Below are 27,203 nucleotides of genomic sequence, written 5' to 3'. Positions count from 1 at the left end.
AATTGAAACGTTCACATAAATATCATTGCCAATCCAGTGTTTGAATGTAAATCATCTATAACTGAACTGGAGACATATAAAATTAATTGAGTTCAATTATATAGATATAGCGCTTATAATTTCAATTAGAGGTGGCTGTCGGTTTTTGTTTGATTTAAACTTATTACCAATAAAACTATCGCTAATTTTATGGAACATTGTCCAATAAATTCGAAAGAAAAGACAACAAGAGATAGACCGGAGATCTGTTCTGGAAAGACGGCACGACGAACAACTTCCTTGAATCTTCAACTACGATACAACAAGAAGGAATGTTCCACGATCGTAGTCAGCAAATCTAAAAACATCAAAACAATCCAATGTGATCCTCAAACCAGTAGTAGCCGTAAGAGTATGGACAAAAACGAAAACGACAAAAACGAAAAAGACCGAATCATTTTTTTTAGAGTTTTGCTACTGGAGCTGTAGAGCTAGGTTCTCGGAGGGGCTCCCCATCAGAATCACTCACTACAATTGCAGACGAGACGGGAAATTTCACCCACTGAAACACTGCTTAAGGCCAATTCTAGTGGTGATTCTGAATGTGATATTCACTGTACGGTTTAGATATGTGCGGGCGTAGGGACTTCGCAATCGCGTGTTTTATAGAGAAAGGCTCGAGCGTTTGTATGTTAACGTGTTTGATCGCGTGTGCATTTTTATATCGCGTGTGCTAACGTGTGTGACTTTGCGTGTATAAATTCTATTTTATAATTGTGTGTCCTATCTCATATTCGCGTGTTCTTGCATAATCGCGCGCGAACCGTGAATCTGATACATAATTTTCGGTGTTTTTCCATATCACTAGAGTTCCCGATCATGTCGCTATGGAACGTGTTGTCTATTGGAAAACGAGCTTTATTTTGCTACAACTGAATGAGTAAATCAAAGTTGCTAGGATGAAGGGTAGAGATTTGCGGACGTTACTAACTCATGATCGCTCGAAAACGGACGTTGGTGGGTTCGCGTTTGAGACCGCGTTTATAACTTTGTAAAATTTTAAACGTTCACCTTATTACCGAAGTGTTATCAAATTTGCGGGATCGCGGGCGTAGGGGTTCCTGGATGATCGGACGGGCTTAAGCGTTCGTATGTTAACGTATTTGTCGCGTGTGATATCGTGTGTATGTAACTTCACGTGGAAGCAGACCGAATTATTTTCAAACGTAAAATGACACTGAACGCGAAAAAGACTTTCTGCACGAAATCCAAGTATAAGCATTAGGATGGGACAAAAAATAGATTCCAGCTTTTTAGGTGCCATTTGGGTCCTAGAACAACTGTGCAAATTCTTAGTTCGATCCCTGAAACTATATTTTTGCGCCCACTGTTTAAAGTTTACATGGGATTTTGTATGGGAAAATTAACTTTCAAAATTCCTCCAGGAGTCGCCCATTACTTCCCAAAAATAAATCGTCATGTGGCTTTTATAGGAAATTTAACAAAGAAACAAAGTCTCGAAAACCATGAAACGATCTGACGCTTGAGAAAAAAGTTATTAAGCAGAAACCGGTTGATGCTCTGATGATTGATAAAATATTCATTTTTTCTAGCACTACTGCTTCTTCTCTTAATGTGTCTAAATCATTTATCTACACTATTTGGCCACTTCACAAGAGATTTGAGAGATAAATTGAGGCTTCTTTTGTACATAATAAGAGAAAGTTGAAAATTTTGTATATAATTCAACCGTCAGCAGCAGTGATGCTATGAAAACTGAAATTTGCATCAATCTTCAGGGCATCAATCGGTTTCTGCTTAATAACTTTTTCCACAAGCATCAGATCATTTCACAGTCTTCTAGACTTTTTTTCCATGACAAATTTCCTATAAAAATCAGACATCTATTTATTTTTAAGAAGTAATGGGCGACTCTTGGAAGAATTATTTTGCAAAAGACGATTTTCCCATACGAAATCCCATGTAAACTTTAAACCGTGGGCGCAAAAATATAGTTTCACTGATCGAGCTAAAAATTTTCAGAGTTGTTCTTGGAGGTAAATGGGACTCAAAAAGTTACTCGGAGCAAAATTTTATTTTTTCATATAACCATGTCCCACTCTAATAAGCATGCTGTATCGATTTTGTTGACTTTTTTCAGCAAATTTAATACTAAGATAAACGAAAACAATGAAATTGATAGGTATTCGAGAAGCGAATCACTTATGAACTTAGAACGGAAAACTAGGACTAAGCAGGATCATATAGACATGATCGAAAGGAAACGTGAAGAATCTTTTGCCTTCGGCTGGTAGTGGTAGTTAGCCGAGAAGTGTAGAGTACTGTAAAGATCTCAAATCTAAAGTACGAATTTGATCAAGTAATATGAAACAACTTTGTTCATACTACTCGATTGATTTCTACATTAAAAGAAGGAAATATTCAAGGTAAAATAAAAAAAGAAATTTTCTAGTACATATCTCTGAACTGCTTTAAAAATACAGTTCTAGAGCACCAAACCATTGTACCGCCCACCTACCGGAAAGAAAACTACAGCAAGTATTTCCAATCCCAGCATCACCCAGCCCCCATCTCATAATCGCTTGGGATAACATTATACATTAGCCTGTGACAATCTCCCGACCGTCTCCCCGTACACCGAACAATAAAAAGCAGAAATTTATTCATAACACGCCGATGGAATTTCTTGCCGTTCTTTCTCCCATTGCTCCACAAATTGGTTTCCAATATCCGCCAACTACCGAAAGGAACGACCGCGATAATCGGTTTGCGATTGCTTCATACTTTGCTGCCGCATCCACATCTCCGACAGCAAACCGACGACGATATTTGCGCAAAAAAAAAAAAAATATGCACGCGAAAGAAAAGGATTTTCCCGGAACTTTTTTCTTCCCCGCCCTGCCATCGACAATCCGTCGAAAACGGGGTTTGATTCGCTCTTACTAAGGCTAATGTCGTTTGTGTTCGGATTTTGCCAAGGCTATAGAAATAGAGATGCTAGGCGGTTGTGAATTGGTATGTTTTCCGATTTCATAATATCTACGTTCAAGATTCAAGCTCGTCACGTTCCATACCAACGCGGGAGGGGTCCGCGTCGGTTGGAAGTTTGGCAGAAGAAGGTGATAAGGCGCTTCACCAGTGGTTGCAGTAACAATAGTGTTGGGGGAACGATCGTTTTAAAATAACCCTTACAATGGAACGGAATCAATAGTCGTGTTAATCGGGAAAATGTAATTTTTGCTCCTATTCTGTGGATCTGTTCGGTTCGGTACTTTATCGTCCCATCGTGATGGGTATGCGCAAAATATGGACAACTGACAGCTCCTCTGAATGGAATACGAATTTTCCTGAATCTTGAAATACTTCTAAAACATGCTGAAACCAAAGCAATCAAATCTAATGAACAAGTTTCGATTATACCCTTGGGATGATTACTTTTAATGTCCGAAAGGATACTCAATATCGGAAAACTTATTATCAGAACTCTTAACTGCTAACACCGATTATTATGATATCTTTTGTTACTGCAGATTTTTCCCTTAACAGAAAAGTGAAATTAGCGCACAAACTAGACGTCCGGCAAAAATATGGAACAGCTTCCTCAATTTTCCGCCAACACGAAGCAAACGTGCAGATTTGCTGACGTGCTTCTCCTTCTTCACTCGAAACGGGATTGGGGCCATCGGTAGGAAGCAAAGGCTCTTAAGTGTAACATAGAATCCTTTGTCTGAATCGGTCGTTCATTCCGAAACCGTAACCAGCTAGACGGGAATGCTCGGCAGTAAAATTTTTATGTTCGCGATTTTTGCCCCAAGATAGCATAAATAATTTTTCATGTCCGCACTACTTCTAGCATAGAAAATAAGAGGAAGAAAAAAATTTCCTTGTTTGGTTAGGGGCCAAAAGTACGATGATAATGCGTGAATCAAGAAAAGATGGCGCATTCAGTGGTTATTGAGATGAAAAGGATCCAGCCAAATCTGGTGACCGGTCGATCAATAAAATAGAAGTCGTTATCGGTTTGTTTCCGACAGGGATCATTTTCTAACGATTTAGCTCTCGGAGCTTATCGGAAGTTATTGTAGGGAGGAGAGCTTGATCGATGTTGCTGGATACCGATTTTATGTGATTCTGATGGAAGTAATAATCAAATTGATGGGCACAACTAATTATTTAATTCATATAATTCAGTTAGTCCATAAAACAACCATCCACGTCTCTTTCAGGAGCTAATTGAAACCTCAAAGCAAACGTTCGAGAATTAAAATCCTCCAACTCGTTTCGAATGACGAGCACGCTGTACGAACCATCAAATTTCGCAAGAGCTCATAGCTGGACGATTAAATAACCAACGTTTTGAATTTTATTTCCGTCCACTCAAAGTTCTACCAAACTTTCCAGCACAATAAATTTGAATGGCATCAAACCAATACAAAAGACATAAGCAAACAAAAAAGAACCCGCCAGGCCGGGAAAAAAAGTCACTCCACGTCCCAAAAGTGCCGGGCCCAACGTCCGTGTCCGTGAATCAAGTGGTGCCGCGCGCCGGGTGGACAACCAGGGAGTGTACGCGATGTCCCGTGCCGACCGACAATTTTAAACCAACTAAAATAAAACCTTCTCTGAATGGCGGTAGGTACCTTCCTAAACTAGTAGCCGAAGCTTTTATTTCGTTCGTTCTGCGGCGACGGTGGCGGGCTCTTTTGTGTACTTGTCCTCATTGCACCAAACAGAACAGAAGGCTGCATGGGAAAACGATTAAAAGGGAAATTTCGCAAACGCAGAGCCGGGGCTACTTTTGAAACGGTTGATGAAACGGACGAGAACGACTGTTTGCAGCGGCGTCAGCTCTTCCAGTCGTTTCCCATTCGAACGAGAGAAGTTTTATTCGAATGCCTTTCATTTATGTTTAATTTCATTCTTTTAAAATTGTTATTCAGAGGTTTTATTTCGCATAGAAATTGTAGCGACAAATCAGGCGTCTTTGTGCGTCATCTCATCAGTATCTAACGGTCGACATGATAAAAAGATATACACCAAATCCAAAAAGCGATACTACTTGTATCCACAAGCAAACTTCTGGGAACGTATGATGGTGCGGCTAGCAAACCAGTGCGTAGCACTGTAACGAGTGTTCAATAAAACATGAGAATGATTTCAATACTTTTCTGTAATTAAATTAAAGAGCGTAATTATTTTCTCTCCAAAAGAATTGCTCTCTGGTTTCCCTAGAAATGGGTGGCATATTTCTCTTTACACGGGTTCTGTCAGATCAATCGAAGATGGCGTCGAAACAGCAAGCACTCCCCAATCGTGTTGTACGTTTTTACGAAACGCATGGTCATCGTGGAAAAAAGGTTACGGTAGACCACTTTAGAGTCGAAAACGTTCCCGTGAGAACAGTTTACCGGATTCTGGCATCCCTGAGCGTGAAGCGAAAGGCCGGCAGTGGCCGTCCGGCAAAGATAATGACTAGGAGGAAGAAGGGAGCGCTGAAAAACCTGTTAGACCACAAGGACGGAACGAGTTCGCTTGACACCGGCCGAAAATATCACTGCTTCCATACCTTGAGTCACCGAACCCTCAGGATGGACGACAACATCTGTCGGAAGAAGACTTGGTCCCCCGAGTACACGGACGAGCAGATAGCGATCGTGAAATAGCAGTGCCGGTAGATAACGAAGAACCAGCGTGGGACGTCGTTCGTGCTGGACGACGAAAGTCACTTTCCGCTCTCGAAGACTTACATTCCAGGAAATGACAGCTACTATTCCAGCGACAAGTCGGCCACACCCCCTGAAGTAAAATATAAGTTTAAGAATAAATTTGAAAAATAAAAGTTATGCAGTGCATCATGCGGATGGGAAGTACGTCTTCTGGCCGGACAAGGCGTCTTCCCATTACGCCAAGAAGACGCTGGAGTATCTTGAGCAGAACAAGATACCGTACGTGCCGTAAGAAAAGAATTCGACCCACTTACTCCAGTGCCGTCCCATTGAGGATTTTTCGGCTTCCTCAGTGCCCTAGTGTGTGTGTGTGTGTGTGTATTAACCATCCTAACTCCCACTAGCTGGTAGTGATTTACAGAAAAAAGATGTTTGCATGTATTTTAACATATCCATGCAAATAACTTGGTTCAAGGATTTAGGTAGGTGTTAGCTCAATTGACTTTCCGATGACCCATTTCGTGTACAGCGCCAGACATGTTCCGAGGTCATCGTTCCATCAACCAGCCCCGCCTTACTGTAATGTTTGTATCAAATGGATTATAACATTACAATAAGACTTTCGATTCCTTACATGAGGTAAGAAATCGACGCGTATTTAGTGTATTTATTTGATTTTTGTATATATAAATTGGAATATGTCTGTAGAAAAATATACCAGTTTTTCTATTTCCTTCCTCATCTCCTACTTACGCGAGTGACTGATACTTGCTTATCCATTTTTCGTTCCATTCCAAACCTTCTCCAGATATCCTCAAAATCTCCAGCTTCTTTCTCACGCATGAGAATGATAAGAGAAACAGGGTGAAAATAGGCTCACTACCCTATACACCCAAAAATCAATTAAAACGATCTCACCGACAATCAATCAATCTATCCCGGTCAAACCATTCGGAATTTGATTCGGAATCGCCGAAACCGATTGGTTCGGAATCGGTTGCTGCATTTGAGCTGGAATCCATTCCGACTCCATTCAGAAATCCGAACCGGTTCCTGGGTTTAACTGGGATGCCTTTCCTTTGCGAAATTTTCTCCTATATCATCGATCAACCAAAGCGATGAACCTTAAAGTCAGGTTTAGATGGCGCTGTAGGCACTGAGTAGAACGAACGGGAGTGTATTTTAGTGGCTAGAATCACACCCGTACTTGGTAAAATAACGAATTTTTTTTTGTTAAACTGCACTTTTCTCGCGACATTTTTACCAACTAATACACAGCTTAATGGTAGACACGACCTAGTGAATGGTTGGTTTCGTTTTTCGATAAATTACACTGTATTTCACTCAAAAACTTTAAAAAAGTTTGGACAAAAACAAAAACACGTTCTAGCGACTTGGCAGTCATTTATACAAAATCTCGGCTTCCTCAGTGCCCTAGTGCACAAAAATAATTGGCGGGGCAAGGATACGAAGCAGTTGACCACCAGGATCCGGAGTTGTATCCGGAAGATGGACGTCAGTACTGTCCAGCGCTCTTGTGAGAGCATCGCGACTAAGTTGCGTCGTACGGCTGACCAGGGCCCCTTCTCCAATATTCATTGACGTTTTTTTTTTTGAAGAATAAACATTATGTTTTTAATAAAAAATACTAAATTCGTTTAAAAAAACCTGTTTTAATCCACCTAGCGGTGCAATTGTGCCTTTCTCATTTCTCTAAACTATGGCACGGAGGCTTTTTATGTTCAACATAATTGTGGAAATGTCCATTACATTCTTAGTACACTTTGCACTTATACACAATGGCATGCCAGCCACGAACTTGATGAGCTACGTGTCGACGGTGAAACACTTGAAACAAAAAAATATCATACTCCATTAGCCTAATCAGCATTAGATCAATGTTATCTGCTTGCTAACTCATTTTGTCATGCGGGGATGGGTATGTGAGGAGGGCGAAAGTCCCATGAACAAACGACTCCCCAGCTTAAATTGGTATGCTTTGTGATACAGTGGTGGTTTAAAGATGACGGGGTTGAAAGGGAGGGGTATGAGGGCTGGATGGGGTGGTGGTCTGAGGGGTGATTTAAGGAGATTTTTAAAGGAGGGGCGCGAACAGTAGAGGGGGGGGGGGTGTAACCCCTCTCCGTAAACCATCAACTACGCCTCTGTTAAAATCCAGAAACCCTAAACGAGTCGAAAAAAAAATTTGGCCCTCCGGGATTAGGTTGACGTTTTTCAGAGTGATTGCATAACCTTTCTATATGAGAAAGGCAAAAATGTGCCAAAATCCAAAAAAGTGAATCGTAGTCAAATTTTTTTTTCGAGTTTGCATCAAATCTCGACGTTTCATGCACCTTGAACATATTTAGCATCAAAAATAAAAATTCTATTTTTAATTTTTCCTATAGTTTATATGAGAAATTTCTGTGTGGCCGTACTCTGAAACCCGTAATTCCGGAACCAGAATTCCGATCGATCCAAAATTCAATAGCAGCCGATGGGAAGGTTGCACCTTTCATTTGAGACTAAGTTTGGGCAAATCGGTCCAGCCATCTCTGAGAAAAATGAGTGACATTATTTGACACATACATACATACACACACACATACAGACTTTTTCCTATCTCGACGAACTGAGTCGAATGGGATATGACACCCGGCCCTCCGGGCCGGGATTAGGTTGACGTTTTTCAGAGTGATTGCATAACCTTTCTATATGAGAAAGGCAAAAATGTGCCAAAATCCAAAAAAGTGAATCGTAGTCAAATTTTTTTTTCGAGTTTGCATCAAATCTCGACGTTTCATGCACCTTGAACACATTTAGCATCAAAAATAAAAATTCTATTTTTAATTTTTCCTATAGTTTATATGAGAAATTTCTGTGTGGCCGTACTCTGAAACCCGTAATTCCGGAACCAGAATTCCGATCGATCCAAAATTCAATAGCAGCCGATGGGAAGGTTGCACCTTTCATTTGAGACTAAGTTTGGGCAAATCGGTCCAGCCATCTCTGAGAAAAATGAGTGACATTATTTGACACATACGCACATACATACACACACACATACACACACATACACACACATACATACATACACACACACATACAGACTTTTTCCGATCTCGACGAACTGAGTCGAATGGGATATGACACCCGGCCCTCCGGGCCGGGATTAGGTTGACGTTTTTCAGAGTGATTGCATAACCTTTCTATATGAGAAAGGCAAAAAGGATGATGAAACATTGTAAATTCTTGTAAAACAACTTTCCATATATATTTACACCATTTTCATCAAAAATTTCTGTTGTCTCAGGCATGTCTTGGCAGCCAAACTTATGTTATTCCGATACCTTATTATTTCAGGAATAAATTTCAAATTAGATTGCCATTGCATATGGTTGAGGCCGCTTCTTCAGACGATCATTTATGAACGACAACTTAAAATATAAAATAGGTAACTAAAGGGTGTTATGATCAAACAAAGAATGTGCATAAAATGGTCAAACATTCTGTTAAAAAGTCGAATAATGTTTCTTATGCAAATGCAATTAAAATATTTGCTTAAGCTTCATTTTCAGCGAATGCGAATTGCGAATTGGGATTGAAGTCGTGGTATACCACTCCATGGCATTTTTCCCGTAATGGCATATCTTGGCAAATCAGGCAAAAACAGATCGGAACAGTTGTGTTGCTTGAGGAAAGGTAGTAGACGTTTTTCTGTACATGAAATTTCCTGGTTGAAGCTCCCGGTTGCGATGAAAATGTCACTCCTCAAACCACCGGAACAGATGGCCTGCCACACGAGATACTTTTTTGCGACCTTCGACAGCTAAATGTGTTTGAAAATCTCTCCCACCTTTTCTCTTATAGTCAACGTATAATAATTCTATCCAGGAAGTTGTTCAAAGTCTGCCTTGACGTAGGATTCCTCACCCTGTACTACGCAATTAAACTTCGTCAGCATCTTTGTGTACAGCTTCAGCAATCGTTCTCTGACCGACTTGTTTTGTTTATCGTCACAATTTAGAGTAACCACCTTCTCGCGAGCCGTTAACTCAATGCACGGTCTTAGATGACACTTTCAACTTGTTTGAAACATCTCGGACGTAGAGGCTGGCGTTCCGCTCGAAAGAGCTGGCAATTATTTTCGCCATTTTCGTGTCCTTAAACATTCGCTTACCCCCCGATTCAGCCTTGAGTTTTCCTACTGGAGCTGTAGAGCTTGATTCTCGAGAGGGATCCCCGTCAGAATCACACACTAGAATTGCAGATGAGACGGGAAGAGTCATCCACACAAACACTGCTTAAGGGGTTACATACCTTTTTATTAAAAAAAAAAAAAAAACAAATTTGTTTTATTATTTTATCTGAATGTACAACTCTTTGAGAATATTTTCTCAAATTTTTATAGAGATCCAAGAAATAGATCGAAAGTTACAGCGCTTCCGAGCGCGCTTCGTCTACCAAGAGCAGTGGTAGCTTGAAATTTTAAATTAGTTTATCTCGAAATGTCGTTTTTCCAAAAATTTCTCGTACCTTAACGATTCCTTTTTTATGCATAAATTTTTGTTTTGTGGATGAGAATTTTTTAATACAATTTTTAGAAATTAAAACAGCGAATTTTTAGGAAAAACGTTCCCGAATGCAGGAAAAAATATGTATCCCCTTAAGGCCAGTTGCAGCAGACTGTGATTCTGAATGTGATATTGTGTGTATTGTTAAGATGTGCCGACGTAGAGACTTCACGATGGCGTGTATCATCGCGAAGGGCCGTTGACCGTTTGTATGTTAACGTGTTCGATCGCGTAAGCGTGTGTATATCACGTGTTCTATTGTGTATGTAAAATCGCGAGTATAATTTCAATTTTATAACCGTGCAGCCATTCGCATATTCTCTTATATTCTTGAATGATCGCACGTACCGTGAATCTGATACTTATTTTTCAGTGTACGGTTCTGATATTAGAAGAGGGTTTCCTCATATCACTAAGTTTTCCGGTCATGGATTGTTGTCTAATGAATACGTATCAGCATTTTTTATTGATCCAGCTGAATGCATGGATTTAGGATGGTTAGATCGAGCGTAGATACTTCTGTACGATATCGATTCATGGTCGCACGCACACGAGCGTTTAGAAGTTCGTACTAGAGACCGCGTTTGTCAATGTATACATGCCAAACTGTTCACTCAATCACTCAATCATGTTTGCGACAACGCGATGATCGCGGACATAGGTGTGCGTGGATGATCGCGAAACCTCGAGCGAGTGTATGTTAACATATTCGATCGCGTGTGCTATAATGTACAAAAGTTTTGATCAATTCGCTTCACACAAAGTTCCAAAAAAATCGCAAAAAAGTGCTTTTTATTTCACACTGAAACCTTTACTACCCCTCCCCTCCTAAATTACCGGATTATGTTTGCGAAATCGTGGGCTTTGGTGTTCTTGAATGATCACGTAGAGCTCTGGCGTATGTATGTTAACGTATTCGATCGTGAAAGTTGTTTGTAGCCAGCGTGTGCTACCGTGCATGTAACTTCGCGAGTATGAAATCGATTTTATAACCTTGCGTCCATTCGCATATTCATCGCGCAGACCGTGATTCCATAATTAATTTTCAAATACTAGGAGATAGAGAGTTCCTCTTTATCATTAGAGTTACCGGTCACGTTGCCATGAAACATATTGTCTAGTGCAGAGGTTTTCAACCGGGGACGAATTCACCTCCAAGGGTAAATTAGACTATTGGTACGGGACACCTTTTTTTTAACTTGTTATCCTAACATTCCCATCGGATATTTTTATTTGTGTATTGCTTCAGTGTGTCAAGAATTTAGATGCTTATTGAGCGTGCTCAGGAACAGGTTTCTGATTGTAAAATCATGGTTTTTATCCAATTTAAAATAATTTTTTTCCGTTCGGGTAATTATGGTTTTTCAGAAAGGGATACATCATGGGGATCAATATTCGTAAAGGGGTACATGGAACGAAAAAGGTCAAAACCACTGGTCTAGTGCATATGAATTTATTGATTGATCCAACTAAAGGCATGAATCAAGTAGGCTGCCAGTAGCGACTTTCAGACGTGACTGATTCATGATTGAGCGAGCACAGTTGTTTGTGGATTCATGCTAGAGTTCGCGTTTGTAAATTTACAAGGGTTAAAACATTCACTTAATTACCGGGATGTTATGTTGGCAAGATTGCGGGCGTAAGTATGTGTTGATGGTCGCAATAACATGTTCACGTTTGTGATCATGTACACTTGATTGTGTTAGTGAGTGTTAATACGAATCGAGTTTAAGATGTAGTAAAAAAAGAAAAACAACACGCCGAACAATGATAAAAATATGCAAGGAGATAAATTACGTAACGCGTTTAGGGGGGAGGGGTTTCGACAATTTGTGAAATATTGTGACAAATGGGGGAGGGAGAGTAAGCTATAACGTGACGTAACATGTTTTCACCAAAGAAAAAAAATTGTTGGGATTTGTTACGTAATATGAGAGAGGGAATATATAAATTTGTGACAATTTGGTACTTGGAGGGAGGGGGAGTCAATTTTGGGCAATTTTTGCGTTGCGTAATTTATGAAAAGTCCCTAGATTATTTTTGGTGTTCATGAGTGGTAGAACAGCAAACTAATATAGGTACGCGACAACAAACTAATGAAGTAGAAGAAAACAACATATGTAACATGCAATCAATCTGCTTGAACTGGCCCAGGATATTAGATGAACACATTAGAAAGCCAGTAAATGAATTTTGTCAGACTGCGCTGACCAAGCATGGATGATTTACGTGCGTAAATGAATTGAAACTTCCCGAATGAATCGAATCGAATGCTCTAATTGAACAACTGAAAAATAGCGACAAACGAATCCTATGCAGGATAAAATTGCAAGCGAGACAATAAATTACCCTCTATTCCATCATATATGTCAGTTCTACATCAATTCCCTAACTCAGCAGTTACAAAATAATCAGACGTCTCTGCACTGGAGAGTCGACCAAATATACTAGCATATAAGCGCCCTTCGGCATCTCCCATGGCAAAACAGATTTCAGCTGCCGAGCTATGAAAACCGTTGCCAGCTAATACACCTCGATACACTCAGCATTCGGATGGACTGCTCTCGAGCCCTGTTCGTCTCGGACTTACTCTCTGCCAGAGTGGATTGCCCTACAATCCTCGGACGTCTGGATCTTCAAGTCCGCGTTCGAGCTCTACGTAATAACTCTTTTCTGCGAGTTCCGTTCAAGAGAACCAACTATGGTTGCCAGAGCGCTGTTACCGGACTCCAGCGAATTTTTAACAGTGTGGCGACGGCCTTTGACTTCAACCGGATGCGGAATGCGATAAATGCGAAAATATTGGCAATTTTAAAATGTAATTAGTTTAAGCAACCACCATTGGGGCCAAGGGGCCTGTTGGTGAAGGTAATAAACATAAACAAATAAACAAAACAGACCACACCAACTCGCACATAAAACACGCGACTAGCCCATAACAATTGTACATCAATACTACAAAAACTACTATTATTGCTTCTAACACTAACACTAATAGGCATCTACTTTTACATTTCCTAACTGGTCGTTAGCTTGGGCTGGTGCGAAGTATGAAAAAACACAAAACAAGAAAGGCCCAATAAGCCCTCTCGGTCTCCTCAATGCACCACTATCGAGGCGTAATACAATAAACATCTTAAACAATTGTCTGTCGGAGGTTCAATGATGTACGAAATATGCTTGATGCTGTTTGCAATACCGTAAAACCGATCAACCCAGAGCACAGTATTTTAAAACGTCGTTTTCGTGCTCAAAATTAATAGCGTCTAAACCGTTGACTTTAGAGGTATAGTTTGTTCAGAGAAGTTGTTGTTCTTATGATTGCGCATCCACAGAAGTATACCGTTCAGTGATTAATTCACCTATAAGTGATATACGAAATTTATTTTCCGAACTAATTAAGATAGAGACTTTGTGTCTTCGACAAAGTTGTAGTAATTGCTATTACAAAAGAAATTGCTGAAGACATTATATATCTAGCCTTAATAGTTTACGAGTTATGGAACATACTATATGGAAGACCCCTTAAAATTAGTTTTTTCATGATAACTTTTTTAGAAGTTCTCGTATCTTCTTGGAATGTTCCACAAAGTTGTTTGCGGTATCGAAACACATATTTTTGCCGAACATAGTTAATTCCTATCTGTTGAATTTAAAAAGATATTCCAAATTTTACGATTTTTTTGGGGTAGCTTCCACCTTAAATAATTCGTTAAGGAGCAAAAAGGAGCAAACAACATCATAACATACTGAAAATACTAGCTTTTTACTTCCATATAGTGGCCCGATTGTTAGTCGACGCGATTCTCCCCGAGAGTTATGTTCAATACAATATGCCATCGCAGTGGTATAAAATGAAATATTCAAGCGTACTTCGACAAACAGCTTCATGTTTTTATGGTAAATTGCATAGAACACGTTCGCCTATAATATGCAATACATATGGTTTGCCTTTCAAAAATCAAAGTATAGTTTTAGATGTGTTTAATAAACAGATAAATAAATTTATTTTTAATAATCGTTTTCTCCGTCATCTTCAAAGCTTTCTTCTTCCGCTAGAAGAGCTTGGGGGTCTTCTTAAAATCGTTTTATACTTTTTTAACCATCCCCGAGCTTCAGTCACGACAGGATCCACATTGTGAACAGGTAACGTTAATCAAGCTCCATTATAAATGTCACGAAAGACATTAATAAACCTTCTGGTGGGATTTCCATCGTTTATTCAAGCTTACCAGTATCCACTGATTGTTTAAATTTCACGTGACACACTTCTCGAACGCACGATATGCTATGTTTCGTACTTTGATCTTGATTGTGGTCAAAGTTCCCTTTTCCTTTTTTGGATATCTATGAATATGTTTTATGCAATTTACCATAAAAACATGAAGCTGTTTGTCGAAGTGCGCTTGAATATTTCATTTTATACCACTGCGATGGCATATTGTATTGAACATAACACTCGGGGAGAATCGCGTCGACTAACAATCGGGCCACTATATGGAAGCAAAAAGCTATTACTTTCAGTATGTTATGATGTTGTTTGCTCCTTTTTGCTCCTTAACGAATTATTTAAGGTGGAAGTTACCCAAAAAAAAATCGTAAAATTTGGAATATCTTTTTTAATTCAACAGATATGAATTTATAAAATATGTGTTTCGATACCGCAAACAACTTTGTAGAAGATTCCAAGAAGATACGAGAACGTCTAAAAAAGTTATCATGAAAAACTAATTTTAAGGGGTCTTCCATATAATATGTTCCATAACTCGTAAACTGTTAAGGCTAGATATATGATGTCTTCAGCAATTTCTTTTGTAATGGCATTTGCTACAATTTTGCCGAATACACAAGTCTCTATCCTAATTAGTTCGGAAAATAAATTTCGTATATCACTTATAGGTGAATTAATCACTAAACGGTATACTTCTGTGGATGCGCAATCATAAGAACGACAACTTCTCCGAACAAACTATACCTCTAAAGTCAACGGTTTAGACGCTATTAATTTTGAGCACGAAAACGACGTTTTAAAACACTGTGCAGAGGAAGGCTGGCTGTCGACAAACATGTTTCGAACATTTTTATAAAGTTGGTTTTGCCTCATTCAATTTCGCTAACTTGGCGTGCGATTAGTTCGGATTCTCGCGATGCACGACCAAACTTTTGGTTACATTTACGAACTCTTTCTTTTACTTAGTATTCGATTTTCCTAACCAACCAACAAAGTTCGTACAAAAAGTTTGAGTACGTACAGTACTGTATGAAGTTGTACACAATTTAAAAAATTCTTAGTTAACTATTACTAATAAAAGTTGGATATTTTTGAACTGGTGTTGACGAGTACATGACGGAAATTGATGTCTGAAGCCATTTTAGAACCAAGATGGCGTTTAGATGAATTCTCTATAACCCCTACTATGTAGATAATTTCGAAATGGGGATGACGAAAATCTATGTCGGAAGCCATTGCAAAATCCATGTTGGCGGCTTCTTCTGATGTACATAATTTCTTAATAACCTCAATATTATGGGTATATTCGGAATGGGATAATTGTATAGCAGATCTCTCTCGGGTCTCATACTACGCGGTTTCCTATTACGTGGATTCCCGCTACGCGGATTCCTGCTGAGCGGTACCCGCGTTGTAAGAATCCGCATAGCTTATGGGATTTCGAATGATTGTGGCTGGGGTCAGATATTTCGTCTGCGTTACCATAATTTTTTGAATCGTTGTATAGTACACATAGTATAGGGTTTATGACAATAATAACTGGAATAGAAAGTGTATAAGTTGTACAATACACTATGCGATTTATTTCCATTCGGGGCACTTCTTGCTTCGATACCATTTTCACAACTCTAGAGCAAATGTTAAAATCAAGCAGTAGGTATCATGCTACACTCATGCATGTTTAAAATGAGGCATGTGTAGACCAAGACGGATACAGATGGGCACATTTTTTTCTATGTGTGAGTGTGGTTGTAATTTTTCATCGATGAAGCCGAAAAAAACAGGTAATAAAGAAGAAAAGTAAAAACGAACGATGTAGTGGGCTTTTCTGTGGTCATAAGTTTTGTTTCGGTTCCATCAAAATTATTTTTATCAGTAGTTTCAAGATAAAAAGTGTGCCTAAATGTTAGAATCGGAAGAACAGAGGTGAAGCTCAACCTTTTGTCTCTTTTTATCATGCGCCAATTAATCGGGATACTCGTCCGGATGTTTTTGTTTACTACCAGTGGCCCGGACGCCATGTTTAATTTTACAAGTATAAAACTAATACACTCAAACGTGTCAAATGTTACCACCTTTCTTTCTCTCCATCTTGTGTGTAGACTTGTTTTGATGTGCGATGTTAAAAATGCGTCAAATTGAAGTTGATTTATGGTCGTAACAAACTTTACATTATTTGAAATTTATACACACTAATAGCTTCTCTAGCAACATATGTTAATTTAATACCTTGCAGTTTGTAAAAAATATTGAATTATTCAATTATGGTTCCCACATGGAAAAGTTAAAAAAAATCATGTTCTACAACTTTGCTGAAGACATCAAATATCTAAAAACATTCCAATTTTTATTAGGGTAATTTCGGAAGAGATGTAGCGTCAGGAGAGATGCCGCACTCTCTATATCTCGTATATGGGGTCACTTTTATACGGTAATATGATATTGTGTCTTTCGTGTATTGTGTGATATTTGTCTTTCGAAAAATCATAACTCTAGAGGTGTAAAATAATCCTTTTTAATTACTCACGAAAATTTTATTAATGATTTTGTGCGCTCAGTTGCATCACGGAGTGCCGAAAATTTTTCAACACGACATCAAAATTTCGTTTTTTTAAATTGTTTGATTTTTTTTTTTGGTAAATCATGTATCAGTTGAATAGCTGGGACCTTTCAGAAGGCATTCTGATCATGAGCACGATCATCTATAATTTTAGAGGAAAATGGCGTCGTGCGGCATCTCTCCCCTACAATTGGGAGAGATGCCGCATCAAAATTGCGGGTGAGATGCCGCGCTCAATGGAAGAGGATGCATAGCTAAAATGTATTTTTTTCACACCGGAATGTCATTAACTGATCATTTGCGTCAGGTATAGGTTCTTAATAAGGTATATCCACAAACTAACGGACCTAACACAGTGACATTATGATCCTATTTATCTATATATTTAAATGGGCGACATATATCTAAGTATTAGTTATTTAAGTTTCAGGCACTAATTTTGGTGAACGCATTGATTTGTAGTGATGTCAATATTGAGATAAAAGCGAAAATTTGTATAAATTCATTGGGAGAAACAGCCAAACAGTGCTTTTAAGAAACTGCTACTAACACATAGATATGTATATCGTACAAGCATATAGATAAATAGTGCTCTGAATTAAGTTACTCCAACTTAACCGTTACACAAGGTTGAGAAAGAAAAATATTTTTAAAATATTGAATAAAAAAATGATTCTGGAAATGGTAGTACCCCCTTAAGAAAAGTGAAGGTGCTAGCCGATCTAGAGGTGCAATCAAATTTCATGAAACTCAGCTGAAGACAACGAATCACAAAACATCAATGAGAGCCAAAAAATACTTTTGTTCACCATTTTTCAGTTTGTGACCACGGTGCGGCATCTCACCCGCACATGCGGCATCTCTCCCGCAATGACCTTTTTTGGTATAATGTTCATGGAAATTTGGTGAATCTTTTTTCATTACAAAAACCATTTCACAGTATTTTAGAAACTTGTCGCAATTGGTAAAAATGATTTCATCAATTATTGAATGGTTTACTTTGATGCAGGATCGATTTTTAAAAATGTGCGGCATCTCTCCCCAAATTACCCTATTCAATTTTTTTTTGCTCGGTTGCTACATTTTTTCATTAATTTCTTTATTATTTATAATGATGCAGAATGACATTGTGAACATATTCTAAAAGAAATGTGAGCTATAAAACGACATTTCATGCCTCATTTAGAATACATACCTAGTCCTTTAAAACGAATATTAAATCCTTCAATTTGGGCATTGTTGTTCAAATAAGGATGCTCAAACTTAAACAATCATATATCTTCACTCGTAGTTCTAAAAGTGATGCAAGCTTTGTTTTTCAATTGACAGCTACAAATTGCTTGCCAAACATACTATTTTTATTAAGTCACTTTCTCATTTCAATTGGTTCAGAAAACAAAAATCCTGTCGCTGGTTAAAGTGGAGCAAACTAAGAAATTACAGTCTATACTCGTGCCAGTGCTATAAGTGAGCAAATCGAGTGAAAAGCAACAGTCGCCTCAAGCCAGTGTGAATAAGTAAGACACCGTTACTTTCGTTGTTGCGGTTTCGATAGTTTTATTTCACGTTATTTTTTTACATGAATAAACTTCGGTCCAATACAGTGGCCGTCTGTTTCTTTCCCGATCCTCCCTGGTGTTCTCGAAGTAGTTTTTTTTTTCATTTTACAAGTTTTAACCATAGGATCATCTGCCTCTTTTTTCGGGTTAAAAAATCTCTTTGAAAAAAAAATTAAGCCTATGTGCGGGGTTGGGAATCGAACCCAAATGAGCTGCGTACAACGCAATTGTTTTACAAACAACGCTGTGCCCGCCCCCAATAGTACATTTATTGAAGGTGCGAATGCAGCTTCAGCTTACGGAAGCCATCGTCATCCAGTTTCATTACACACGTAACACTGTACTGATATCGTTCAAAACCTTAGCTTTGGCGGAAAGCTTTATTAGGTATAACAACATGCAACACAACGTCGAGCATGTCAATGTTAGAATCAAGATACCCGTTTACGTGGAGCTTAACAAAACTGATGTACGTTTCAACGTTTCAACGATCTCTCTCCTTCAGTTCCGATAAGTTTATTACAACAATCTTATCGAAATACGGAGAGATTAACGCCGGATTGAGCTAAACTCCAAAAAAACGGAGACACAAGCGACTTTTCCTGAGCTAAAGTCGAAGTCGAAGCGCAATTCCATAACTAATTTATTTATAGGTTTTGTGCTCTTCAAGCGCAAAGATGGTTTTAAACAATTTTCTCCTTAATGGAGAAGAAATAGTTCTTACCTAAATTGTTCCCCACTAAGGATAAATATGGCATCTTGCATTCGCTTGCTAAGTTAAACCAAATGTTTCGATTTTATCAGTTCTCATCAGCCTAAAATGAGCTCCTTAGCCTGCGGGACATCACGCTTGACTAGGGGTTTGCTCAGGAACACAAATTGTGTCTCCGTTTTTTGAAGCAAGCGTCAATCCAGTGCTAGCTTAGTGCTGTCACTAAATTAGTGTCGGATTCTGATGAGACGAAGTTGAAACGCCAATACCATAACCCAGTGATTCTCAACCCGGGATCCGCGGACCCCTAGGGGGCCGTAAAGACGTTGCTGATGACTTATTAAATTATAGGTATTGGCCTTCGCACACAAAAATTGTTTTAACCTAAATTAATCCTAGGGAGTAATATAACATGGTATATTTCAAAGAATCAGTACAAGAACATAGATTTCCTGCATCAAAGGAAGGTATCGCCGAGCTACGTTATTGCTGGAGAAAATCCATTCCGAGCAAGCGGCAGCAATTCGCATTCACGGTAAACTAACAGAGTTACGTCAAGGAAGAAACCTCGGTGTAAATTTCCTAAATCGTGCGTGAATAGCTCCAATTATCATGTTCCCAATACCATTGAAACAGTTCAAGATCTAGTAAATAAGAATGAAAAACAGTGACCGGAAATGTCAAAAGCCGTTAGAGGTTGTGAAACTAGCTACATTCCGTACTACATTTTTTGCCGAACTTGATCTTCTGTTTCGACAGACTTCGCAGCCGATTGTTTGATACGTCGAGTGACTTAAGAAACCAGAACAGATGATGTTTGAAAACTGTGAGACAATCTTATACCATGCCCACTTGCTCAACCGGATATTCACCGATTTAGATTCAGTCAATAGCAGTTTTCTTCCATGTGAATGAGATTAGAGAACATCAGCCGATTCCAAAATTATCAGCACTGAAAAGACTAAATCAGTCGTCGTAGTTCACCATAGATCTCAGTAAATCTAACGACGGTAGTTATTTTTTGGTCATCGAGAAAAACAAGACAGAAACACAGATAGATGACCAGACGAACATCGTTGAAGAGTAATGGAAACAATGACTGCTCTAGGTTACTTCCTTGTGGAAGCTGATATCTAAAGATTAAGTAAAAATTATTTTATTTTCTTTGGAGTTCTGTAAGGTTTAAATAATGATAAGTTCTAATCAATAATTACTTACGATGAATTGGAATGAACCTTTACGTTCTCTCCGAACATTTTACAGAACCTCAGTAAAGCCATTGTTTTACTTGTGAGTTATATTGTTGATACGATGGACCAAAAACACATTTGTCACTCAGACCCAGAAATATCATTGGAAGCTGTTCCCATTGTTAGCGTACCGCGCCACTAATGCACTCTGTCACTCAACCAACATAGTGTATGGTGCAGTGTTCCACTCAATTCGCAGTTAATCTTGTGCATTTTCCCTCTCTTGCTGTTATGCCTGCCACCTATCCAACTGCCTGCCAAAACAAAAGTCAACGCCAGTCCAACAGTCCAACCAGGTCCCAACCCGTCGTCGCGTTGGGAAAATCAATTTGAATAATTGCGACACATTGCTTTCAGCCGTCCGCGGTGATCTTCGGTTGGTCATTCGTCATAGGAGCTACATATTCGCGATTTTACACGCGCCATAGTCTGAAGCCTCGGCAAAGTAGCGCGATTCCGCGCCCGGTGTGGATCATAATTGCGACAAAGAGCGAATATTTTCTCACCGTCGAGACAACGTTAGGTGGAAAGAAGAATAAAAGCCTTCAGTATCTCTGTCTGATTAGCGAAGAATTGCAAATAAGAGTTGAGTGATTGTTTTAGTTATTTTTTTTTGGTCATGGCTCTATCGCCCGCCATTTGTCCGCCTGCCCGGTAGATTGCTGGTTTCGCAACCAAAGAATTATGATGGATTAAATGCAAGGTACACCTCAATGACAATAGATATGCCAGTACCAGTCGGGGTTACCTAACCCCAGCAAACTGTAAGCGAGTTCGTCGCTTACGAAATCTCATTTTAATAAATCAAGTCGTTCCAACGGTGCCACGTCAACTTATTCAACGTTCGTCGTTTTGTTCGAAAAAGTAGAACAAATAGACGTCTTCCATTAGAGGAACGATTCAGCATGACCTGTGCCGAACAGGTGAAGGCTTTTTTAATTTTTTTTTTCGATCACCGACGAAAGTGTGGTGAGAACTAATCCAAATCCCAATCCAATGCAGGTTTGCCCGAAAACTAAAAACTCTGCAGGACACACACACGAAATATATCGAAAGCTATCTAATTGCGGCACGATCGAAAATCGTGACCACTGCAAGGGGGATTACTGGACCGATCGACCGACGGACAAAGCAAAACAGGTAGCTGCCGGTTGGCAAGTGGCGAACCTGGTAGTGTTTCTCGCGCAAAAATTGGCTGGGAAATGTAGAGCAGTTCGGCGAGACGGTTGCGATTGTGCATTGGCTATGTCAATCATCACTGCAGGTCGTTCTTTGATTGGTTGTGTTCCTCCGCCAGCCGTTTGTCTCCAGCCGTGCAATGTGAGCAACGCGGTCGTGCCAATGAACATTGGGACAGGAATGTAAAATTTTGTCGAATAATAAAAAAAAAATTGGTGGGAATTTTAAGGTAAGCTGGAATTCAGCTTGTTAAATAACTGGTTATTACAGAACCTTTTGAAGTATATCACCCTGTCAAATCGTTTGTAAGTTCTGTCAAGCTTTAGTTAACAAATTTAGAAATACTTCCCAGAAACGAATAATTGTTTCCATAAAATGTTTATTTTAACTAATTTGTATAAGAATTATAAAAACGCAAAGTTTATTATAAATAATTCTACGTTCCGGACAAATTTTACGTTTCCCTTTGTGTCTTGGAAGTAGTAAGCTGTGGATGGCTTTTAATGTCTTCTTCAATATTGTTTTCCATTGTTAGATAACTTCGTCGATTCCCAAGTCTATACAATCCACCATTAAAAACTTAGATTTGAATGCCATATTTATGGCAAAGGTAGGACCTCTTTTTACTCAAAAGAAGATATAGATATAAACTTGGCCAAAGATACCTAAGGACATAAGCTCGGAAATATATTTATATTGGGCCATTAAATTGCATTAGTGGCCTATTGTGCAACGATGAGGATTTGATTTTAATTAGTTGATACACTTTTTTTCTTCAAGCACATCCCATACGAATGTTTGTTGCGTTAATGTTTCTGGTGAGTAGTATGGCGTAACTTACCACGCTGGTTGTAACACAAATTAACTGACTTACCTGTAATGAAATAAAAAAAAAATAAATGTGATTAGCTCATTTTTGTGTTTTTGCATACGATTGATTCAAAATAGTTGCTCAGTTTACAGTCCGGCCTTAAGGCCAATTAACCTTTTCATGCCCAGGTTTTTTTTTCTAGCGCATTTAAGGTTCAGAAACTATCTTTTCATAATACTGGTGACGTCCTCAAATACAAAAAAACTTGTTTTGATTTAGATAGAAGCTTCTCGCGCAGAGCTAGAATCTGCTCAATTTTTACCCTCGGATATCTGATACAATTATCATAGAATATTAATAAAAGTCCAAATGCGTCGAAAAGGTAGTCAAAGACAGTCTAACATCAGTCTACTTTCTACTTCTGCCCAAGTCAGACGTACAATCGAACCAAGTGAACAACAACTAGCAACCTCTCGATCTAGTGTACATTGTCTCGAGAACAAAGGAAGCATTTCATTTATTCTTGCCATCATGAGTAAAGTTGACGAAAAAACTCTGCTCCGACCCAACACAGCGGTCGTTGACTTTAAATTCTGTTCAATACGATTGAGTTTTCGTGAAGTGGAATACCTGCTGAAGGTGAAGATGCAGCTTAGGCTTAAGGAGGTTATGTATCTTCAGTATCATCATCTTCGCAATGTAGTACTCGTGTCATTCAACACGTTAGCCCAAGCCGAACGTTTCGTTTTACAGAACAACTTGAAGCACGTGGCTGAAAGTGATAAAGCTGGAATTAAGATTCCCGTGTATATAGAAAAAGACTACGTAGATGTAAAGCTACATGACTTATCACCACGTACCCCTCCTGATCTAATTGCAAAATTCATGTCGCAATACGGAGAAGTAGAATCCGTTACATCTGATACGTGGAGAAATTTCTTCCCGGGTACACCTAACGGTGTTCTTGTGGTGAGGATGCGAATCGAAAGACCTATCCCCTCCCACTTGACTATAAAACTCAAAACCCACGAAGCCACTATTAATCAAACTACGTTATGCACTCATGAGGGGCAAACACCTACGTGCAAGTATTGTAATCAGACAGCGCACCACGGACAACCTTGCGCGGAAGATACAGAGCAGAATGCATCTCTACCGATTACCGACGCATCCACGGCAAACCAGCCAAAAAAAGAGTTTTCATTACCAATACCTGAGCCATAAACGGTTGCCAAATTTGTGGCAGCTGTTCAGTCCAAATTGACATCTGCAAAAGAAGCATCCAGCACTCCAAAAACCAATGTAACATCGGTGAACGAGATAATAACAATGACGACGGATTTACATTGGTCTCCCGTAAGTCCAAGAAGCAGAAAAGAACATCTGATCGCGAGCACCAAGCCACTTTTAACGATAATAGCCTTGATGTGAAGGACAGAAGAGAATTAAATGATCCCCATGACGCAGTAGGCGAGCCGCGAAAGAAGGTCTCCGCTCGCAATAAAAAGTTGCGCGCAAACGGATAATTAATAATATTTGTTTTTATTTTTTATACATATTGTAAACACATAAAAGATCCATGGCTCCGTTAAGCTACCGCTATGAGCCGTGTCAAATAAACGAATTAATAAAAAAAGACAGTCTAAATTGAAAGGATTTATCAGTTTTCATAAATATTTTAAGACAGAAAGATATATTTAAATTTCAGTTTTTGCCATTGAATGAAACTATCCCTGGCAGCACTGCTCCAGCGGAATCCAATCAAACTAATTGCAACAACTTCAGTTCTACGGATAGTACTTAGGGCTCAATTGGACGGTAATAGTCCCAGTTATTAACCTTTTACGTCTTTGTGAGAAAATCTTGCCTAAATCAGAAGTTATGGCTGTTCAAAATATGTATTTTACAAACAACATGGGCATGAACAGGCTAAAAGATTAAGAGATCAAAGCAAACATTTGCATTGTTAACCTTCCGAAGCGTATTTTTTTAATGTTCAGCATCTTAAAGATATGAAAAATTGCAAATGAAAATTTCGACTGTTACGGTGTATTTAAGATTTCTTTTAACAGCTTTGTCAGTCTTTTGATAAATAATGGAAAGAATTTGGTAGGTAGGAAGGTATTACAAGCAATATGGTGAAAATCTTTCCTTCCCGACATTACAAATACGGAAATCTATCGATCTAGTAAGTAACTTCAGAAGAGATTGCTGCCATTATACGAGAAGCACAGTACCCTTGCACTATTGGGGCTGGTTTTAGCAATTGGCCCAAGGAAAAGTGCATAGATTTCGTTGAGAAAAAGTAACACCCTGGTGATAAAATGAACGGTTTATCACTTCTAAATTTACAAGCGCGGTATCAAACTTAAACTCAAAAACGTACGTGTTCGCGCAATCATGAATCCCTCGCGTTCGGAAGTCTTTACTCTATAGCCACACGGTTACAAAATCGAAAGTATACACGCGAAGTTGCACATACACGCCATGCACAAAAGCGCACACGATCGAACACGTTAACATACAAACGCTCTAGCTTCTCGCCGTGATACGCGATCATCCACGCACAACTACTCCCAAGATTTCGAAAACACAAAAACGCCCCGATAATTTAGTGGGCGCCACTGCACTTATGGTATGTGTTAAGCTAAAGAGAACTAAGCACCGTTATGAGCTGCGATTATTTTACTCGCTGCCCATCGTTGACCATAAATGGTCCTATTATCCTTTTTGCGCGGCTCCGCCAATTATATTTGAACGTGCCGATGTTATACTTGACCTAAACGCGAACTACGTGTAGAAATTCAAGAATGATATGTTTTTCCGTATCAAAACATACGCTTGCTTCCTTTAAAAAAAGCCTACCTTAAACACAACACTCTTGCGTGAGCGTTTCAATTCCTAGTCTACGAAAAATAATATTGGTCGAAGGGGGACCCAAAATTTTGGAGAAAAATAAAAATACTGCACATCACGGATCTACTTATTCCCTACGCTACTGTGATAAGTCTGTGCTAAATTTTAGTTCATGCAATCAAGATTTACACATTTCTAAATTGGGTTGATGACTCCAGTGAAAATACCGGAGTCAAAAATTCTCAAACGGGCCACTCAAATTAGGTGAAATTACAATTTATTTAAAAGATCAATTTTTTTGGTAGTATTTTGCATTGCAAGATCAAATCGAAATGGTTTTTACAAAAACAAATTTTTTGGCCATAACATCGACATTTGAAGTTTTTAGTCCATTTATTTTTAACACGTCGATTCAAGGGGTCAAAAAGTTCTGGTATGACAAGCAATATGTGAAAAGTCTACCATTTTTTTTACACTTCCGGTACTACAAATGCGGAAAACTATCGATCTGAGTAGCTTCAGAAGAGATTGCTGCCATTATATGAGAAGCACAGTACCTTTACACTATTTTGACCGTATTTAGCAATTAGCTCACGGGAAAGGGCACAGATTTCATTGAGAAAGACTAATGTAAAAACACTACAAACGTATCATGTCAAACATTGTGTGTTGATTATGTTTAAATATACAAGCAAAGCTGAGTCATTCGTTTCGCGGAACAACATGCAGTACATCGACGAATGCGGTAATGTTAACATCCCCGTATACATCGAAAATGACACTATAGATGTTCGCATACATGATCTGGCTCCGCGTACTTCTGACCCTTAAAGGCGCAAAGCAATTTTTTCAAATATTCTGAAAATTGTCTAACAGTTTTAATACGTTACTATGATAATTTTGAGATGGTTTTCGCAATGTTGTTTTAAAACAACATTGCGCATTTAAGGGTTAAAAGATACATTCACAGATTCGGAGAAGTAGACTCCATTACAAACGCTTCGTGAAGGAACTTTTCCCGAGCATTCCTAACGGAGATCGTGTGATAAGAACGCCTGTTACCAAGCCCATTCCCTCATACAAAGCCTTCACATCATTATCACACAGTAATGTTTCACATAAACAGTCAACCCTAGTCACGCATCCAGGGCAGATTCGTACGTGCTAATTCTGCACAAAGACGCTACGCCTCGGAAAACCCTGCGCGGAAACTGTTAAGAAAAATCAAATCAATCCAACTAAAACCAGCACAGTCAGATCGCCGTCTTCCAGATCCTTGACCTCCACCTGCATCTGCGCGGAATTACTGAGAGGTATTCCTTTAGAAACGGCTAAACTTAAAGCCATAAACTTCCATGTTGTTTGTGCAACTTTTCCGCCATCATATTGATGTGCGCTTTCAGTTCGTTGCTAGTGCCCTGGAAACAGGTGGCATTCTCAGACCAGCCCGGTGAAGGTAATTGGCCGGATGCACGAAGTAAGCCGCATTTCCGGTAGTGGGGCCATAGCGGGTGGTCTCGTACAGAGGAATTCTGCATCAGACACAGTTTCGTGTAACATTGCCTCAATCGTTGACGAATTTCGTTGAATACGGTCTCTCGGTTGGCGTGGCAGCCGTGAAACTATTCTACTAGTAAGAAGGTTATTAAATGTTGTTTGAGGGTGATTACGGAGAACTTAGATTCGGTCAGCGTGTAGAGTACCGCACTGATTCGGTTAAGACTCCGCAGAACTCCATTCTTATCGAGGAACTACCACTTGGTGTAGATGTCGCTGGCCAACGGTATGGCGTCGATCCGGTTAGA

General features: G+C 39.1%; 2 protein-coding genes across 7 annotated transcripts in view; one reads left to right on the top strand and one right to left on the bottom strand.

Moving 5' to 3' along the window:
- The window catches only part of LOC131678803 (leucine-rich repeats and immunoglobulin-like domains protein 3), a 570,421-nt gene that overhangs the window by 326,103 nt on the left and 217,115 nt on the right, over window positions 1-27,203 (top strand). The window lies entirely within an intron of this gene.
- The window catches only part of LOC131678804 (rab3 GTPase-activating protein catalytic subunit-like), a 231,918-nt gene continuing 227,301 nt past the window's right edge, over window positions 22,587-27,203 (bottom strand). Inside the window, exon 2 of the mRNA XM_058959137.1 lies at window positions 22,587-22,605. Coding sequence (XP_058815120.1) covers window positions 22,602-22,605 — 4 coding nt within the window. The 3' untranslated portion in view covers window positions 22,587-22,601. The remainder of the gene's footprint in view (window positions 22,606-27,203) is intronic.

Source organism: Topomyia yanbarensis, chromosome 2 (assembly GCF_030247195.1).
Source record: "Topomyia yanbarensis strain Yona2022 chromosome 2, ASM3024719v1, whole genome shotgun sequence".
NCBI lineage: Eukaryota > Metazoa > Arthropoda > Insecta > Diptera > Culicidae > Topomyia > Topomyia yanbarensis.
The sequence above is the reverse complement of the archived record's forward strand: the minus strand, read 5'-3'. Positions and strand labels throughout refer to the sequence as shown.